Source organism: Lissotriton helveticus, chromosome 1_2, assembly GCF_964261635.1.
Source record: "Lissotriton helveticus chromosome 1_2, aLisHel1.1, whole genome shotgun sequence".
Lineage (NCBI taxonomy): Eukaryota > Metazoa > Chordata > Amphibia > Caudata > Salamandridae > Lissotriton > Lissotriton helveticus.
In genome coordinates this window covers 312,879,195-312,899,652 of record NC_136058.1, presented here as the reverse complement: position 1 = coordinate 312,899,652, position 20,458 = coordinate 312,879,195, and the positions used below count along the sequence as shown (strand labels likewise).

The following is a 20,458-nucleotide window of genomic DNA, read 5'->3' as shown; positions in this document are numbered from 1 at the left end:
TGTCTTCCGGGGATTGTAGTTTGAGGTAGAGTTGAGTGTCATCGGCGTACATATGAAAGTGTACATTAGATGCTTGGAGCAAGGTGGTGAGCGGTTCCATGACTAGGTTGAATAAAGTGGGAGATAGTGAAGATCCTTGAGGGACGCCTAATGAGACAGGCACAGCTGAGGATAGCACGTTGTTGACCTTGAATTTCTGAGACCGGTGATGTAGGAAGGAAGTGAACCATGTGAGGACCGTTCCCGATAGACCCATTCTGGTGTTTAGCAGCTGAAGTAAGTTCTCATGTTTGACGGTGTCGAATGCGGATGAGAGATCAAGTAGGATGAGGAGGCAAGAGTCATTGCGGTCTAGGATTTGGAGGGCGTCGTCAATAATGTGTGTCATGGCCGTTTCAGTACTGTGTCTTGCTCGGAAACCTGATTGATGAGGGTTGAGGAGGTCAAACTGATCGAAGTGTTTAGTCAGTTGGAGCTGTACGCATTTTTCCAGCAGTTTGGCCAGGGTGGGGATATTGGTGATAGGGCGGTAATTGTTAAGGTCAGCAGGGTCAGCTGTAGGTTTCTTGAGTATAGGCGTGACTTGCCCCACCTTGAGGGAGTCAGGGATGAGACCTTGTCGAAGGGAGGAGTTAATGATTTTAGTCCAGAGTGGGAGGAGCAGGGGGTGAAGTCTTTTACAGCATTCGCAGGTAAGGGGTCAGTGAGGTGATTAGAAGGTTTCAGGGTGCCCAGCAGTTTGTGAATTGTTTCTTCTGAGTAGGTGTCGAAGGTTGACCATGACACTTTGTTTTTAGGTTGAGTGGGAGTTATGCCGATGGGGTTGGAGTAACGGCAAACATCATTGAGGAGATCGCTTCTTATAGTATCGGTCTTTGTCTTAAAGAAAGAAGAGAATTCTTCACAGGTTGGTAAATCGCTTGAGGTGATGTTTGATTGTAGTGGTTGTTCCTTGGTTTGAGTTTTGACTAGTTCAAACAATTTTCTCGGTCTGTTTTTTGCCTGGTCAAGTTGGAGGCTGAAGAAGGCTGATTTTGAGCGCTTGATTTTCCTAAAATAAGCATTTCTCTTCATCTTAAGAGTTTTAAGGTGCAGTGCTGATGGATCGGATCTCCAGGTGCGCTCAGCCATTCGCATGGCACGCCTGTCTTCATTGAGTCTGCCATCATACCATGGGTTTGAGTTCTTGGTGGAGACTCTCTTCAGCTGCAGGGGGGCGACTTCGTCGATTATTGAGGTCATAGAGTTGAGGTAGAGGTCGGTCAGAGATTGGACGTCTGATGCGCCGGTGGGGGGAAGGAGAAGACTGCAGCTGTGAGAAGGCAGGGAGTTGGGGATGAGTTTCTTGAGGTCCCTTTTCCAGATCTTCGATTTGATAGGTTGTGCCGGGTTAAGTTTGACTTTTTCGTTGATGTAGAATGTGATAATGTGGTGGTCTGACCAATCGCAGGGTTGGATTGACCCCAGTTGGGTAGAGTCCTCTTTGGCGATGATAAGGTCAAGGATAGAGCCTTTGTCATGTGTCGGGCTGTTACAGATTTGGGTGAGGTCAAGCGCATTAAGAAAAGTTTTAAGACTATTCACCACTGCGTCTTTCTCGTCGTTCCAGTGGAGATTGAAGTCACCCAGGTAGATTTGTGTGTTCTGTCGCCCGGAATTGGCTGAGATCGTGTCCATGAGGTGTTGGGTGAAGGTGACGCTGTCACCGGGCGGGTGGTAAAAGACATGTAGAGAGCATACAGGTTTGCCCTCACTGTTAACGTCAAGGCAGATGAGTTCACAGGAGGTGAGGGAAGGGGAGGTGCCTTGAGCAACGGAGAGGTTGCTCCTAAAAATGCATGCGATTCCCCCGCCCGTCTTGCCGGTCATGTCGAGTCTAATGATGTGGTAGTTGGGGGGGACAAGAATGTCCATTATGGGTGTGGAAGATTCAGATAGCCAAGTTTCCGTTAGAATGGCTAGGTCAAGGTCCATTGTTATGATGAGATCTGCGATGTCGGAGGAGTGTCTAGGGGCTGATCTACAGTTGAGTAGGATACATTTGAGTCTGGGGGTGAAAAGGGTGGTAGAGGGTTCTAGAGAGAGGGGGACTTTTCTAAGGTTATCTGGGACGGAGTTTCTGTTGCTTTGAGTGGGGGGCCTAAGGGGATTTGAGAGAATTGTGGGTATGGAGAGGTGAGTGGTGGCAGTGTGGTTAACGGGAACTGGGCCATAGGAGCGGAGGAGGGTGTGAGTGTCGTGGACCGAAAGAGGATTGAGGGTGCGGCGGGGGCGGTTGGTGTGGTTGCGTGCCGGGATAACAGGCCAATGTGTGGAGGGTTGAGTGAGAGGGGCAGTGTGGACGCTGTGGGACTTGTTGGACGAGGAGGTGGTGTTTATAGGGGGGCGTATGAGGAGGTGTTCTTTGATGGTGCGAAGATCTTCTTTGACTTGGAGGAGGGTGGACATAATCATGTCCAGTGTTGGATTCGAGGTGGTGTTGGGAATGAGAGCCGAAGGTGGATGATTGTAACTGGGGTTGGAGTGTGGGGGGAGGGGTGCGCTAGTGTTTGTGCAGGGCTTTGCGGTATTGGTAAGTAGGGTGGTATTCGGCCGGTGAGCGAGTGATTGGGTGATGGGAGTGAGAGGAGTAAGGGGGGAGATTGTGGTAAAAGAGGGGGTGTTGGTCGGAGGCGGCGAGGGCGAGTTGGGGAATGAGTCTAGGCTAGGGAAAGTTAGGGTGCAGGTAGGGTGGTGGGGGCTGAGAATGGGGGGAGAGAGAAGGGGAGGAGTTATGGTAGGGTGGGTGTTGTGTTCTGAGAGACAGGTTGGGAGAGTGGTGTAGTAGGGGCTTAGAGTGGGGGGGGATAGGGTGGAAGAAGGTCATGTTGAGAGGAGAGGGAGATGAGTTAAGGGGGGTGGGGAATACTGTGGGGAAAGTGGGAGGTGGGGGGTCAGGGGTAGGGGTAGTTTCACAATATGTGAAACTTGTGTTTCTTTTTTTTAAATATTCACTTCTTTTGCTCTCACATCCTTGAGTTCCTGTGATCCCAAGCTCTTCATCTACACTGTGTCCACGAGCTGTTGCACTACTAGCAGAAATTCTACTCACCTGATTTCCTCTCTTGTTTCTGTAAATGCTTTCTTTCTGCAAAGTATAAGGTCATACATATTTGTTCTTCATGTTCTCTGACTCTATTTCTACAGGTGACTGATGCATGAACAGAAAACAAGGTTTTAATTTAGTGAAGCACAGCAAAAAGGATTAGTTTAAGGAAAGTTAAAACAATCTGGAGCTCTAGAGAAGAAACACATTCTATGTGCCTTAAAATGGTGAGGAACTTCAAGCGGAAGAAACTGGTGAATGTGAAAGTTCTCAAATCTCCAAAGTAAAATTACCATAAATGTTTACCAGGTGTCAATTGCTAAAATTGAGGAGCCTCTGGAATATGAATGTAACACGAGTAAATTGAAAGTTTGCAACTACCAATTGTAAGGATATTTTCAAGCAAAGGAAACATTTCAAGATCAGTAGAAGAAAGAACATTGGCCACATTTGATCCCACGCAGTGAACTTGAGTATAATCTGTATTGTAAATTCTGTCTAATGGTTTATGAGAAATGCCTTGGAGGCCCAAACTCCCCTCCTCAACAGATCAGTGTCCGTAGCCGTGATGTGATAGAACTGTCAATCACCTCAGTTTACAAGAACAAGCTTTTGTCTCCGTCTCCTGTTATTCAGAGGAGAAAAAACATTGTTAAAAAGAAAGTAATCGTAAATGCTCTTCTCAGATGTCATTACAGCAAAGACGCTGGATTATCATTTCCAATACAGAAAGATTTTCCCCACTAATTCTGTCTCTTGTGTTGTTCCGAGTTGTTTCAAAGTGCCCCGGACCTCCAAAGTCGATCATGTACCTGCCTTAGCCTTGAACGAAAAAGCAAATACTGGCACAGAAAGCTTAAAAAGGGCCAGTGGTACGCTATTAATCATTTATAAACCCACCTTGTCATTCCCTAATCACCTGTCTTTACTTGTATGAACAAATAAACCTAACAGGCACACACTAAACCCCAAAGACCTTATCAGTGCTTTTAAACCTCCTAATTTAAATGTGATAAACTGGAGTCACAAAATCATCCATGCATAACTTGGAGAAACGGAATCAATGAGGGGCATCTTAATATATACATGGTGTTCCTTAGCGAATGTTTATAAGAACAGTTAGATAGGAGCCTTCAAAGGTAGGAAAATGATCTCCAGATATAGCTATAATCAGTTGAATACAAATGTTAAGAAGAGCATCTGCAGTGTAGTTTAGAAGTTAATGCTGAGTGTCACATTAAAAAGTGCAGACTCTGGAATCAGATTCAGGATTAAGATGGCCAGTGTCCAGGAGCAAACCCAACTTGGAGAAACCAACAACTCGAATAAGAGCAATGAATATGAGAACAGCTTTAGTTATCAATCCCACCTCTCTAAATACGAGAGAACTCACTCTGGACAAAAACATTATTTGTGCCCTGAATGCCAGAAAGGTTTCAGCCACAAATCCTCTCTCATTCAACATGTGAAAATCCACACTGAAGAAAAACCATATCAGTGCTCCAAGTGCCAAAAAAGCTTCAGTTTTTGCGGCAGTCTGATTCAACATGAGGGAACTCACACTGGACAAAAACCCTATGAGTGCTCTGAATGCTGGAAAAGCTTCAGTAGGAAATCAGCTCTCTCTCAACATGAGAGAGCTCACACTGGGCAAAAACCTTATGAGTGCTCTGAATGCTGGAAAAGCTTCAGTCACAAATCCAACCTTACGGTACATGAAAGAACCCACACTGGGCATAAACCATATCAGTGCTCTGAATGCCAAAAAAGCTTCAGTTCTTGGGGCAGTCTCACTCGACACAAGAGAATCCACACTGGGCAAAAACCTTATCAGTGCACTGAGTGCCAGAAAAGCTTTAGTCAGAAAGACCGTCTCATTCGACATGAGGGAACTCACACTTGACAAAAACCTTATGAGTGCTCTGAATGCCGGAAAAGTTTCAGTCGGAAATCTGCTCTCTCTCAACATGATATAACTCACACTGGGCAAAAACCTTATCATTGTTCTGAATGCTGGAAAAGCTTCAGTCAGAAATCCAGCCTTACTGTACATGAAAGAACCCACACTGGGCATAAACTGTATCAATGCTCTGAATGCCAAAAATGTTTCTATCACAAATCCGGTTTAACTCTACATGAGAGAATCCATACTGGGCTCAAACCGTATCAGTGTTCTGAATGTCAGAAAAGCTTCAGTCAGAAAAAGACTCTCACACACCATGAGAGCACTCACACGGGGCACAAACCTTATCAGTGCTCTGAATGCCAGAAAAGATTCAGTCAGAGATCCACTTTAACTGATCATGAGAGAACCCACACTGGGCAAAAACCTTATGAGTGCTCTGAATGCTGGAAAAGCTTTATTCGGAAATCTGGTCTCTCTCGGCACGAGAGAACTCACACTGGGCAGAAACCTTATCAGTGTTCTGAATGCCCAAAAACGTTTTGTCAGAGATTCAGCCTAATGGAACATGAGAGAACTCATACTGGGGTCAAACCCTATCAGTGTTCTGAATGCCAGAAGAGTTTCAGACAGAAAAAAACTCTCACCCACCATGAGAGAACTCACACTGGGCAAAAACCTTATCAATGCAAAGAATGCCTGAAAAGATTCAGTCAGAGATCCAGTTTAATTAAACATGAGAGAACTCACACTGGACAAAAACCTTATCAATGCTCTGATGCTGGAAAAGCTTCAATCGGAAATCTGGTCTCACTCAACATGAGAGAACTCACACTGGAAAAAACCTTTTCAGTGCTCTGAATGCTGGAAAAGCATCAGCTGGAGATTGTTTCATTCAGCATGAGAAAACCCACAATGAGAAAAAAAGATCAGTGATCTCAATGTGACAAAAACCTAAGTTGTAAATGTAGCCTCTCTAAATGAGAGAGACAATGTGGGAGAATAAAAGGTGCTCACCCTCATCCCTTAGGAGGAGCTTTCAGCATCGCAAAACCCTCAGATGAAGCAACCACAAAGCCATCAATCCATTGATTGTCCTGCAAACTGTCTACTGAGAAAAGCACACAGCGAGGGATGGAAATGTATGAATTAACCTCATTCCTTAGTAACTATTTGTGGTCTCATTCCCTTCAGTGTGTTTTGCTCCCTGAGTGTTAATAAGCCATGGAACCAACCCACAAGGTCGAGTGGATCCTGAACTTTGAGGCCACACCCCCAAGTATCTGGAATCCAAGTAACTTCAAACAGTTTCAAGCGTTAATGAGCCTCCCCAGGGAGCTGCAGCAGTAGTCCCTTTGTCTCGGGTCTCTATGGGACCAATGTCTGTTCATGCCTGTGCCATTTAGGGCCGATCATTGAGAAAAACTAAAGGTGATGGAAGGACTGGTAATTAATCTCTGCAACATTCCACCACATCATTCTCTACTATTTTAACCACTAAATTTAAGGCCAACCATATGCAAACCATCCTTGGCTCCACCGTAAATTGTCCTAATGACTTCTATTCCCAGGGGAACAGCCTAGTTTTACAAAGATTCACTTCAGTGGTTTTCTATGTACTTTTTGCTGCAAATGGAACCTGCTTTCCATCTGCTGAGGAAAGTTTCACCAGCTTTACAATCACATCAGATACACCCAAGAGAGTCTCACAGATAATCAGAACTATTGATAAACCACAATAGGATGACTAAAGTACAACAAAATGCGATTCACAAACTATGTGCAGTCGTTCAGCCTCTCCTATCTTTTTTTGGGGAGTTGTCTGCCCCGACTGCAGAGTTTCCGCACACATAGTATAGTTTTTAGTAGTAAATGTGGGAGTGACAGAGGGGAGTGGCTGTAAAATGTGAAATACTTATGTTTAAAGGGGAGGGGCTAAGGAAGGAGGAAGGAGTATAGGGAGGGGTTTAGGGAAGGACAGACACTCACCCACTATGGAGTAAGTCCATTTCTATTTACTAACCACACCTCTAAAGTTACTGCAGCCATAATGAACCTCAAACAGTTGTAAATGTGCTCCAGCTCAGAGCCTGAGTAAGTCCAACATCACACATGGCCATCCACTGGAACTGCAGCACACTCCCATAAATAATAATCGAGGAAGGGACGTAAAATAAAACACCGTAGGAAATAATTTTAGATTAAATATTTTAAACTTGTTAAAATCTAAACAAATGTAATTTAATGGCAAAATATATCTAAAAAGAAAACATTTCATTATTTTGCAATGTTTTAATAACATTTTTTAATTTAAACACTAATATTCGTTCATTTTTAGTAAAGTCTGATGACATTTGTTATATTTCTCTACCTCACATTTAATAATTATTAATACATAATAAAAATGTTACTTCGGGTGGGAAACCTTTAATTTAAGCTGAAGAAAAAATATAATCAACTTAGGTTGAGTTCTCCCTGTGTAGAATATACCGAATTTTTTTTTTTTTATTAAACTTGGAAAAAATTCTAATTTTATATACTTTACATATAGAACAAAACAAAACATGCTACTACACTATTAACTTGTATTTTATTTAAATACTCAATTGATTTAGGAAAAATCATCGTATTTTGTTATTATGTATTCAGAATTCTTTACTCACCTCTGTTCAGAGCGGACACAGCCATAAAAATGTATGTGTATAAATAATTAAGAAAATTTTTTTAATCATTATTATATTTTTTTAATTAAAGATTAGCGTATTTTATCATGAAATAACTCATTTTAAAATGTGTGTAATGTTGTACCATTCTTTTGACGGTATGTGCAGTTTTAAAAGGCAAAATGCCTTATTTTATTTTATCTATTTTTAGGTCTCTGCCGCCATTATTTTCGAAGGGAAGGTTTTGCATTATCAGCGTTTGGCTATGTATCGCGCTACACTTTCTATTGCTCCATTTTTGGCTGTAGTAAGTTACATTTGTAAATTTTGCTTCACTTCTGTTTAAGAGTGTGCAGACGTGCAAGTCTACACTTTAGATGAACTTCACACTCGTAATCTTGAATAGTTAAAACTAGCAAAGTTACTCTAAGAGCATCCTTGCATGTATAGAGTACTTACATGTGTAAGATACATTTGTAAATAGTCCTCGAGGTGGCCAACTCGACCTAAGTGTTTAATTTTTGTGGTAACGCTAAAGTGGACGCGGTCACTTGGGCTGTTATTAGAGCGAATAGGATGATCCTGCGTGAACACCAAAGCACTCGTCCGATGTGTTTGTTTGGCTGAGGAGCGGCAACGAATATCTTTCAGTAATTTCACTGGGCTTGCTACATTATTGGGCCTCCTGAAGGACTCTTGTAGCAGCTATTTATCATTACCGTAGTAGGATCAGGTAATCTCTCCATGTTGTTAACCATGTTATCATGATTTGCTTTTGTATTATCCCTTCTCTTCTTCCTTTTACCTGATTTTGTTTTGTTTACCACCACATGTACTTTGCTGTTAACTGGTTCTGAGGTGCTCTTCTTCTTCATGTACATTTTTATACGATGAAAACTTTTTACCCTTGTTGTACGGCTATAAGGCAAGCACCGAGAGCCCCACGCCTGAGATTGCTGCACCTTGATATGCCTTTATTGATGGTTTTTTGAGTCTGGAAATTGGTCAAGTGGTATGAATGAGTAAGTGTGTATGTTGGTTGGTGTGTGACAGACAGGGTACTAGGTTTTTATTGTTAAGCACTTTATTGTTAAGCACTTTATGTTCTCAATACATAGTATTCACACTGTAACTTCTATTATGAATGGGATTTATATGAATGTTTGTGAAAAAATATGTTCTTAAGTAAAGAAAAAAATGGAAAAAAACCTTTTTGATAAATTAATGAAAAAATAAATAAAATACGTAAAATGAATGAAGGGATTATTGTTGTACCTGTATTGATTTGAAGGTTTTTGGTTCAATGTTGTGAGTTTTTGCCACAGAAGAAATTATAACTTGACCATGGGGGAATCTCATTAGTATTATTTGTATGTTGTCCTCTCTCATCCCCGGTCATTTAAATTAATCATAGAGGGGGTCCCAAAATTCATGTGATTAGAATTTGTGACTTCCATTGTGTTGCTTTACCTTTGAGTGTGCCTTAGGCTGTACTGCTCAAGCCACGTTACCAAAAGCGAGCTAAGGGCATTTTAGTAGATGGCACTTTTACCTTTGCCGACAGAAGTATGGGAGAAGCAAAGCAGGCTGACTCCAGGAAGCAGACCACTGAGCTGGCAAGGTTACTGTCTTAGGTAGAATCTGTACCGACTCTAGATGCAAAAAGTAAAACTCATGAGGAGTGGTGTTGGTAGCTGTGCCCCCAGAATTTGACACTGACACCCTCTTTCAAACAGTTCAAAGAGCTAAAGAGGCACCCGTCAGACATTCAGATCTCAATAACTGAGACTGCCCGCTCTTGTCATACAACACTCACACTGTTACCTGAATCACTTTATCCTGTTTTGTATACAAGCATTTTACGTAAAAAAGTTGTGCTGTGCATTGTGAACAGGCTGTCACCACCCTTTGTATGTAAATGAGCTTCTGTTAGCAGACACCCCAAGCTCCCATCTCTTCAAGCGCAGATGATAATGTGAGCACTGTAAGGTAATCGCAAAAAGAGCTTTATTGAGAAATAATCAGCTTCCAGGGCACACAGCTGTGAATATGTTGTTCTTTATTATTCATTTTTAATTTACTTTAATTTGCAGCAAGTCTCCAGGTTACTTTTTCTCAGTATATTGCCTTATATCGCTCTTTGCGCTCCATCAGTTAAACGTGAGGTTTGATGTAGGATTTGTTGTTAATGTTCCTACACCATGTCCCAATCCCTTTGTACTCGATTTGTCTGCATGTGTTTTGTCCACACACTGGACTAGGATGGACCTTCTCAAGGTAGAAGGCACGGTAAGAAGAAGAATAAATCAGACAAATATGAAATTGTATGTAAACAAATGTGTGTCTTTCAGTTATCAATGCATTTCACTTTTACTAAATATCTTTTTCAACAGTGAAGCGGACACTTCACTGCTGGAATCTCTTGTGGCTGGAATCATATTACAAAATATAACTTGCTTTGACTACATCTTTGAAGAATTTAAAAAGACCAGTTGATGGCTTTACAAATTGATCATTCAACACGTCAAATGATTTAAACGCTGCTGTTTTTCGTGATTCTGACTCAAGGTCAACTTTGTTACCTTGTGAACAATATAGAAGGTTTTTTATCTTGCAAAAAGACACAGACCGAAACATGGACAGTCCCGTCATCTCCATGAAAAAGTTCATTTTCTTTAGCAATATTTATTGATGTTGTGATAATATTTGCTTTATTATCTTTCTAAGAGTAGACGCAGGTTATGAACTGTGTGTTTAGATTCATTTGTACATCTTTTTCATAACGTCACTTGCTGATATTTACTTTGTTCAAATGTACCCTTCTCAATTTCAATATGTTTAAATCAGATAAATTCATTGTATACGAATAGGATTTTCCGTGTGCTTTGTTTCCCTGATTCTTTTGTAATCTATCTTTATTTGAGTTGTCCGGTTGGCACTTAGGAGTCTGATGGTATACAATTGGCTCAAAATTATTCAAAACAACAAAGATATTTAGTACAAGTGAAATCCCTTGTAGACACCTATTACTTTGAATTATTTACTGCCCAAGCCTACAAGGGTACATTGGGTTCACCACGTTTATAAACACTCTTTCAGTTATCAGGCACCACCAGACTCACACCTACACATGTAATTGAGCACCAGACTAAAGTGACTCCTCCCTATATAAATATGTGCCATCAGTAATCGGGCTGATGGTTCCGCTGATGCTCACAGCAAATAAAGTTTCTGGGATTGCGCGCATTGGCCTAAATTTTAATTGCTGAAGTTTCACGCAGTTTCGCTGATGCGCACAGCTTATAAGGTTTGTGTATATTGCGCACTGTAAGCCGATCACTGAAGTTCACCCTTAAGTAGTAACTAGGTCAAAACATAGTACGTACATCATGCGAAATGTCACTGTCTCTCCCTTCTTGTTGACATCTCCAGGAGTACCTCCTCTTTCGTGGCTACAGTGGAAGAAGGTTGTCACACATTATTCTTGTGTCTGTGGCACTTCCTTAAGAGCAGAGAGGAAAGCCTCTTTGTTAATGCATTGTTTGGGCTCTGAGGGACAAGAATTCTTTGAACACCTTCCTGAACTCTCTGATAGTGACTCCGCCACTCTTAATGAATACGAGAACTGCATCAAAAAGTTGGACTTGCACTACCTCCCCAAAGTGAGTACTGTCCTTGAAAGATATCACTTCGGGAGAAGGATGCAAAGGCAGGATGAGTCGGTCTAACATTACATAACTACCTTGCGCAAATTGGCTACCACGTGCAATTTTGGTACAGTTTTAGAGGAGCGCTTAAGAGATCAGTTCATGTTGGGGTGCACCCTCGACAAAACGAGAAACGCACTGTGGCAAAAAGACACACCGTTGCTTCAAGAAGTGCTGACCATAGCCAAAAGTCACGAGCCTTCAAAAGCGTGTGTTGATATCATGCACAAAGACAGTTCAGGTGATAAAAAGGAGAACCTTGATGTCAAGGTGGTGGTGGATAGATTTGTTAAACCCAAATCGAGCACCACTTCAAAGCCCTTTATCACAAAGAATTTTCAGGGGAAGTGCTTCAGGTGTGGCAACCCTGGCCATATGGCCAACTTTAAAGACTGCCCAGGCTGGAAGGCCATGTGCAAAACTTGTGAGAGAAAAGTGTACATCTCAAAGAGCTGCAGAACAGGCAACGAGCATAAAAAAGTCAGGGAAGTTGATCTTTATGAAGAAAATTTGGAAGGAATCAATATTCTCCCAGTCACAGGGAATGCTAGTGATGTCCCTCAGGAGCTAATTTTGATCAATGATGCCCCTGTGAGCATGCGCTTCGACTCTGGGGCCAAGGTAAGACTAGTCCCCAAAACATTTAATGAGCTTAATCTGCTTGGCAAAGTCACCCTGTTAAAGCCAGACATTAGACCAAAAGGTTAAGGTGGAGTGACTATTGAGTTGCTGAGTTATTTCTGGGCACAATTGACTACAAAAGGGAGAGTCATCCCTGGTAATTGAAGAAGTTACACAATGCTGACCTCTCGCTTAGGGCTGACAAGTACAAATTTGATGTCAAAGAAATACCTGAGGGCATTTTGTGTCCGCTGCAGGCATCAAATCTAAAGCATCATTGGTAAATGCCCTTTGTAATTTGTGCACCCCTTTGAACAAAGAAGAGTTTATAAAGTTTCTGGGCATGGCTGAATTTTATCACAAGCTCGTTCTGAACTTTGCAGGGAAAACCTCGTTTGAGGTTTCTCCTCCAGAAGGGAAGCACCTTTGTTTAGTCCAAGGTCTGTGAGGAACAGATGATGTTAAGTGCTTTGGAGATGAAGAACTGGAGGAAGGAATTAATGTGTGTGTGATTAGTGAAGGGTTGATTTCTGAGAGTGAGTGGAGGGAACATCACATGAACGATTTAGACTTGCAGAAAGTCCTAACCATGGTCACAGGTATCTGGTGTGAGAAGAAGGACTGTGAAGAGGTCCTCGGAGGCTTTTGGCAAGTTAGGGAAGATCTGTCGATGGTGGATGGTCTCTTCATGCGTGGTGGTAAGTTGGTTGCACCCCTTGAAGTAAGGGATAGTCTAGTAAAGAGTGCTCACGCCTCGCACATGGTCATTGCCATGACAAAGGAAATGATCAGGGAAGCATATTGGTGGCCTACCATGGATCTACATGTACAGAGGTTGGTGTGAGAATGCGCTGAATCTGCGTGTTGTGACACGATATTGAAGTGCAGGACGCAACCCATGGTTATGGAACATGCTACTGGTCCATGGATGGACATTTCTTTTTTTTTTTCTTTTTATAAGAAATTTTTTATAACATTTTTCCCAACAAAAAAAACAATGAGTGTTACAGCACACTTATACATTTTGAATCATTACCGTACTGACACCAGTATTTACAAATAATTACAAATGAAATCTTGACACAACGTAGAATTGAAACCATAAAAAGAACGAAAATTTGCGTACTTTTCAGCCCGTATCTTCAACTATATAGGTCATAGCGGCAGTCTTCTCTTCCCGGTTTATCAGCCCGTTTTTCCAGTTTGCAACTGGATGCCAAATCTTTCTACCCAGAGTTCTACCTCTTTTTCCCTTTCTATCATATATTGCTTTTTCTAAATTATAAGTTGACAATAGCCGAGCGATCCATGTTTGGAAGGTTGGTGGGACCCTATCAAGCCATGATGTTGCTATGCATATACGATAGACTGCGGTTACCATAAACATAAACTCCATAGGAATAACCTCTGTCCCTACCAATACCCCCAACAGTAATAACTCATCTGAGAGCTTAATTTTGAGACCCAGCGATACATCAATACATTTCTCAATATCTTTTTTTAAAGAATACAATTGTGGGCATTGCGAGAACATATGAATAATGTCTGCATTCGCTGAATCACAGCGTGGACATGTTATTCCTGAGTTGCCTCCCCATTGTGCAATTCTAGCTGGGGTATGGTAGAGCGAGTACAGTATAATGCTGTGACTGTAAGGTTGCTGGGCATAAGACTGTGCGGCCCAGATCTAGGGACAGCTGAAATCCTTCCGGTTGTAAGCCTACTTTTTCCGCCCACTTCTTGACATATTTATCGCTGTCGTCGCTTTTGTATACACCCAGTTCTGCGTATATGTCCCGGTTGTACAGTGAGTGTTACGCTCTATATAGTCCATTATACGACAAGTACCAAAGCCCAATACCCCTCCCTGTTTATTTGAAAGATAACTTCTAATCTGAAGATATTTAAAAAAGCTTATTTTTTGCTACCTTAAATTTACTTTGAATCTCATGAAACTGCAGGATTCCCCCCTGTTGGTCCATAAGGTTCCAAATTTTCTTGATCCCTTTATTGTCCCAGTCCCTCATCACCGAATCCCTAAAAATATCTCCAGGTAGGGATATATTCGTATACAAACGTGTATAACTATTCTGCCTTCCTTAGCCTATTTTCTTTGCGATCACCTTCCAGATGCTATAAGCAGCTTGTAAAGTTTTAAATCTTGTGTGTTTGAAATAGCTAAAGTCAATTGTGTTCATAAATCCGTTTTTAGCCCCGTCGCCCAGCAGTGCAGTATAAACATTAGTGAATCCCTGTGTAGCATCCCCCTGCTCTGTACCACCGCTCCCAATTAGTCCCTGGAAATACTGCATGGCTACAGCCCAGTAATAAAGCCTAAAATCAGGTGCCCCCCATCCCCCTTTTTCTCTTGGTAATGTAAGGTGTTGATATGCCCTCCTGGTCTTACCATGTGCCCAAATAAATTTGTTTACTATTGCTTCTATTTTGTTAAACCATAGATGATCAAAAAACAGTGGAATAGCTCTAAACAAGTACAAGAACTTTGGAAATGTAATCATTTTAGCCACGTTTATACGACCCATCAACGTCAGGTGTAGTTTATGTATCCTTTCTGTATTTTCCTTTACTTTATTTACTGGGGGTCTCATATTAAGCTCCACCAGGTTGTCTAAATCTGCAGTGACTTTTATTCCTAAATATGTTGCTTCATCGACCACTCTGGTGTCTTGAAATGTCATGAAGCTATTCTGGACTATTTGGGTTTTCTCTCTATTGATTCGGTATCCTGAGATTGCTCCAAAACTTGTTGCTTCCCTCTCTATCTCTGGAAGAGCTGTATCTGGATTATTTGTGATGATGGCCACATCATCCGCATACGCGAATACTTTATAACTTATATCATGTAGCTTAATTAGAGAAATCATATAGTTTTTTTCCAGTCTACGCAGAATAGGGTCAATATACAGGGCGAAGAGCAGCGGGGATGCGGGGCATCCCTGCCTTGTCCCACGCTTTATCTGCACTGCCTCAGTGTATCCTTTATTGATTCTTATTCTAGCAGTAGGGTCTGAGTACAGTGCCTGGATTGCCTTAATATACCCATTACCAATCCCAAACCACTCCATTACCTCCCATAGGTATTTCCAGGAGACCCTGTCGAAGGCCTTCTCCGCGTCCAGAAATATAGCCGCGACAGGGCCCCCTGCAACCCCCATGGCATCTAAAATAGTGATCATTTGCCTCGTGTGCTGTGTGGTCCCCTTCCCTGGGATAAACCTGTGCTGTGATGTGCTAACTAAGTGCTCTATAATCCTGCTTAACCTTTGTGCAAGTGTTTTCGAATACATTTTTGCAACTGCGTTCATAAGCGTTATCGGTTGGTAAGACCCAGGTTCTAGCGGGGGTTTATTTTTCTTTAATATCACAATGATATCCGCCCCAGCCCAGGATTGTGGGACTGATTTTCCTGTCTGTGCCTGAATAAGAGTTTCATGCATATCCCTCCCCAGAATATCCCAAAACAATTTATAAAATTCTGCTGGGATTTGGTCTGGGCCTGTGGCTTTCCCGGAGGGGAGGTTGTTCACCGCTCCCTGTACTTCTTGTGCTGTAAATATAAGATCTAGTTTTTCCTTCTCCACGTCTTGTAACACTGCGTGTATTATATCTTTGAGATACTCCGTAGTCTCCAGTTTTGTATTAGTCAGAGTCTGTTCATAAAGCGTGAGGTAAAATTCCCTAAAAACATCCTGTATATCTGCCACCTTTTTTTTTTTAATATGTTTTTATTGCAGAATTAGAAACAAAGCATCAAATCAAGTCAACCATTACACTCTTGACATCTCAACGCATAGCAATAGCAGTAAAATTGCACACAGCCTTTCAGCCCACATCCCGGAGACTGGGCGGCGTATTAGTATTCCAGCAGAGTGTCACGGTGGCCATCTCACAGAGATGCCTGGTCAACAACAAAATACAGTATCTGTGTTTTCTAACCATCAAACTCCCCCCCCGAAGTCCCCGCCTAGTATAGCTAGCCAGCCTATGTGAGCGGCGTCAGTATCACCAGTGCCCGCTGTAACAGGTCCTCATCAGTACCCTCCCATGGCGACTGTCTCTGAGGCCTATCGGTAACCACTGTACATGTACCCAAAATATGCCGCCCGAAGACCCCTCTCTGTCTGGTACATGCTATGGTTCCCTTCTGCAGGCACCCCTCCTAGCACTACAGCGGTACTCTAATAACTACCCTCTTCCCCCCCCCTCCCTCCAACTGCTGATGATGTGGGTTGTATTCAGGGGATCTGACTCTAGAGCTCTCCTCCCATCGAGGTCACACAATCGTTCTTCCAGGCCTCACACCACCCCACTCTCTGAATGTTCCTTCTCTTCACCCAGTGTCAGGTAGTCACGCAACGCCTGCACAATCGTCTCCCAAGCTCTCGCTGCCTCCAAGCCCTTCTCATTACCCGCCCTGGCGGCCTGCCGCATTCTAATCACACTTTCACACCTGGACCATTTCATCAACTCATTCAACCATCGCCTAACCGATGGGCCCTCCTTGGACTTCCAGTGCCAAGTAATTTCTCTCTGGGCCAACACGAGTCCCAGGTCTATAAATTTACTCGTAATCTTTGTCCTTTTCGTGTGAGGGAACCAAAGCAGCAGGCATGTTGCCATGTCGAATTCCACCTCCCTGTCAGTCATTGTGTTCAGAAGCTCTCCCACCTCGGGCCAATACGTTCCTAACTTCGGGCAATCCCATAGTAAGTGATCCAGCTCCACCTCCGGCGCCAAGCACCTCGGGCACGCTGCATCCTGTACCCGAAAGTATCTTCTAATCTTCCCCGGGGTCAGATAAGCCCTGTGTAGGACAAAGAAATGCACCTGCTGGAAGCGGGCATTCCTGCTACCCTTCCACGTCCTCTCCAAAATATGGCTCCAGATCGTATCTGGTATTGGTTTGCCCACACTTTCCTCCCATTTCTCCTTCAGTATAGTTAGCGGCTCCAAACCTTCACGCAGCATTCTAGAGTGGAGGCAGGTCACCACCTTGATCGTTCCTGCCGCCATCACTACGTATTGGCAAGCCAAGGTAGTGTCTGGTTCCGCTAGTCCCCCTTTCCAGTGCTTTTGCATCGCCGCCACCACAGCTGCATGTAGAAGGTAGCTCCCATCCGGGAGGCCAAACTGGTCCTGCAGTACCCGGAAGGGGACCAACATCCCGTCAATGAATAAGTCCCCCACCATCTGCAAACCCAGCTCCTCCCATTCCCGCAATGGGGACCAATTGCCCCCATGGGGGAGTGCCGTCAGCATCCCCAGAGGGATCTCCGGCGCGTATGGACAAGTTCTGTATATCTGCTACCTTATTTACTACAACTCCCGCCTCATTCTTTATTTCCTTTATTTTCCCTGCCGCTAAGTTCTGTCTAGTCCGAATCACAAGGAGATGCCCAATTCTCTCATTGTACTCATAGCTTTTCTCCCTTTTAGCTAAGTAGTTGGCTGCAGTTCTCCTAACTATACTTTCACATGCATCTGCCTTATTCAGCTCTATATTTAACAAAAGATCTTCCAATGGGTCTTGATTAGCGATGGCTAGAATTAGGCGGTCTTCTAGGTCTGTTAAGTCCCTTAGGTTTTTATTTAATTTAATTTAATTTAATTGCGGGTTTATATAGCGCTAGGAATCGACTCCCGGAGGAGTATCTCCACGCTTCGACCGCTGGGGAACCCGTCCTGGCTCACCCTGAGAGATGGTCCCTGACGGGTATCTCTAAGGTGCGACCAAGCATCCCCGGCGGTCTGGGGGGCCGTTGTGAAGATGAGGCAAGCTGATGCCCAGAGTTGCCGAGTGTGGTTTCTGACTAGAGTAGGCACCGAGGCGAGAATTATCGAGTCCGCTGACCCTGGTCCACGACCCTGCCGCGTCGGGAATCGAACCCTGGTCCCGGGCCATTCTCTGCTTACGGGTCTGCCGCCTCTAACCAGTGAGCCACACTTCTCCATTTCATCTTTCTCCTTCTTAGTCCTTTGAAGCGTGTAGCAAAGGGTTTCCCCCCTGACGCCAGCCGTAAAGGCATCCCATACCGTGCCAGCTGAGGTTGAACCTCTGTTGATCTCCCAAAATTGTCTAATCCAAATTCTCATTCTCTTCACATAGTTTTCATCTTTTAGGAGCCCTCTCTCAAAAGTCCAGTTGTAAGGCTTTCTTTCCCTCCCAGTGACCTGTGGGAGAGTTAACACCAGCGGATTGCGATCCGATAATATCCTAGGGAGCCTCTCCAACTGACTACCACCTACCAAAGAGCTGGAGATCAAAAAATAATCTAATCTAGCCACCACCCTGTGTGGTGCCGAATAATATGTGCTCCCCGTCCCAGGTGGGTGTTTCTGAGCCCACAGATCTACTAATGCATTATGATACGCAAGATTACATACAGCTTTACACATTTTCTTCTTCCTCCCCATATAGTTCCCCCCTCCCGTCATACCCAAGCCCAAGCCCATCAAACCGTTAATATTAAAATCCCCACAACATATGATCGATTCGGGCCACAGCGATAACTCCTGATCTAAAAATTCAAAAACCTCAGGGTCATCATCTGTGGAGCCGTAGACAGAAACAATAGTACAACATCCTGCCGTTGTTTCTCCTTCGATCATAACCCATCTCCCCCACTGATCCTCTTTTTTCCTCTTTGTTTTGAAGGCCCCTCTTTTGGCTAATATGGCCACCCCCCTTGTCTTAGTTTCTTGTCTGGTATAGGCTAGTACCTCAAGGCCCATTTGGTCTAGCACATATTTGTTGCTTCCCTCTATATGCGTCTCTTGGAGACAAACTATGTCTAATTTCAACATTCTTAACATAGCAGCCACTTTCTGCCTCTTCCCCCCGTCATTTAAGCCGCAGATATTTATAGAGGCAATCCTTAATGCCATCTCAGATTATTATACCTTCCCTTCCTGTTATTCCAGTTAATCTTCCCATCACCCCCTGCATGCAGTGCTCTCACCCCAAAAACCTTGTGTCTATGTATTTCCTCCTCGTGTGCTGTATTTGCCACACATGCATCCTTCCCCCCCTGTTCCCCCCTCTCTTCCCCCCTCCCTCTGAGTCCCCCCCCTTCTACAGGCAAATAGGTCAATTATGACCTATGTGTAGCCTCTATAGGCTGTAGTGTCGCCTCTCTCTCCCACCCTTGCCTACTGCCTTATCCAGTCATTTTACTCTGGTAGTCTATATATATCCTAAGGTGTTTTTGGTGGACTTCTCCCTCTGTTATTCCTCTCCCTATGCTGCTCAGTAAGTTCTGCTAGGAATTCCCCTGCTTTGATTGCCGAGAAAAACATCCTGACCTGCCCCCTATTGATGATCTTTAATCTTGCTGGATACAGTAAATATGCCTCTGCACCTTGTTTCTGGAAAGGGGAGATCAGTTGTCTTAACTTCCATCTTCTCTCAACTGTAACGTGACAGAAGTCAGGCCTGGCGAAAAATGTAACACCGTCATATATTTTCCTAGACTCCGGCCTGGCTCTATCCATGATCTCCTGTCTTGCAAGAAAATTCCCTAAGAACACAAGCATTGCCCTAGGTAGTGCATTTTGTTGGGCCCCTCGATTCTTCTTCATTGTTAGTGGAAATCTGTGGGCTCTTTGGACTTCCGTCTCCCACTGCCACTGGGACTCAGGGAAGGCCCCCTTCAGAAGTTTAATAACATACCCTCTCGGATCTTGTCCCTCCACTCCTTCTTCTTGTCCAAGGAGTCTCACATTGTTCCGCCTTTGACGGTTTTCAAAATCTTCGATCTTCCATTGAAGATCTTCCACAATCTTCCCTTGCTCTTTTGAAGTCCTGCCAGTCCGTTACCTCGTCTTCCAGTCTCCCCGTTCGCTCTTCCACCTGTGCGACCCTCTCCTCGACCTCTTCATACTTTATGTTTAACTTTCTGAGTGATGCCTGAATCTTTTTTGTATCATGCCTTGCTCTCCGACTTTCCACCCTGGCCTCAGACTGTATCGGTTTTAGTGTGCCAAACATCATCTCCATTGTTACATTCTGGGATTTGGTTCTTACTGTTGGCCCCCCATTAGCCCCATCTCCTTGACCACTTTCTTGGTATGTCCCTGAGGTGGCTGAATAGTCCCATGATAACTTTTTGTTCATGCTGCCCGGAGACCCCCCTCCGTTTCTTCTTGCCCCCATTTTCTTTTTCTTTTGCGCACTTTTGTCCCTGGAGCCTCTACTTGTGTCTGAGCCAGTGGTAACATCCGTCGAGCTTTCCCCCTCCTGTTCGCTTATATCGGTAGAATCTGTCCCTTCGTTAACGGAATAGAATTCGGGCGAGCCCCCTCTGGAGCCTTTGCTCCCAGCCCGCTCCTGCTCCTGCTGCGAGTCTAAGCTTAACAAGCTCCCCCAATTTGTTTTCTGAGTTTGGTTAGTGCAGTATTAAGCCCAGCTTCGACTGACAGTAAGGCATCTAACATCTGCGTGTTATTCTGCCTTTCGAGT

At 43.7% G+C, this 20,458-nt stretch overlaps 1 protein-coding gene across 1 annotated transcript in view; it reads left to right on the top strand.

Moving 5' to 3' along the window:
• The first annotated feature begins 4,361 nt into the window (after positions 1 to 4,361).
• Positions 4,362 to 20,458, top strand: part of LOC144802369 (uncharacterized) — a 299,978-nt gene continuing 283,881 nt past the window's right edge. Inside the window, exons 1-3 of the mRNA XM_078671807.1 lie at positions 4,362 to 4,492; positions 4,661 to 4,821; positions 4,990 to 5,768. Coding sequence (XP_078527933.1) covers positions 4,362 to 4,492; positions 4,661 to 4,821; positions 4,990 to 5,768 — 1,071 coding nt within the window. The remainder of the gene's footprint in view (positions 4,493 to 4,660; positions 4,822 to 4,989; positions 5,769 to 20,458) is intronic.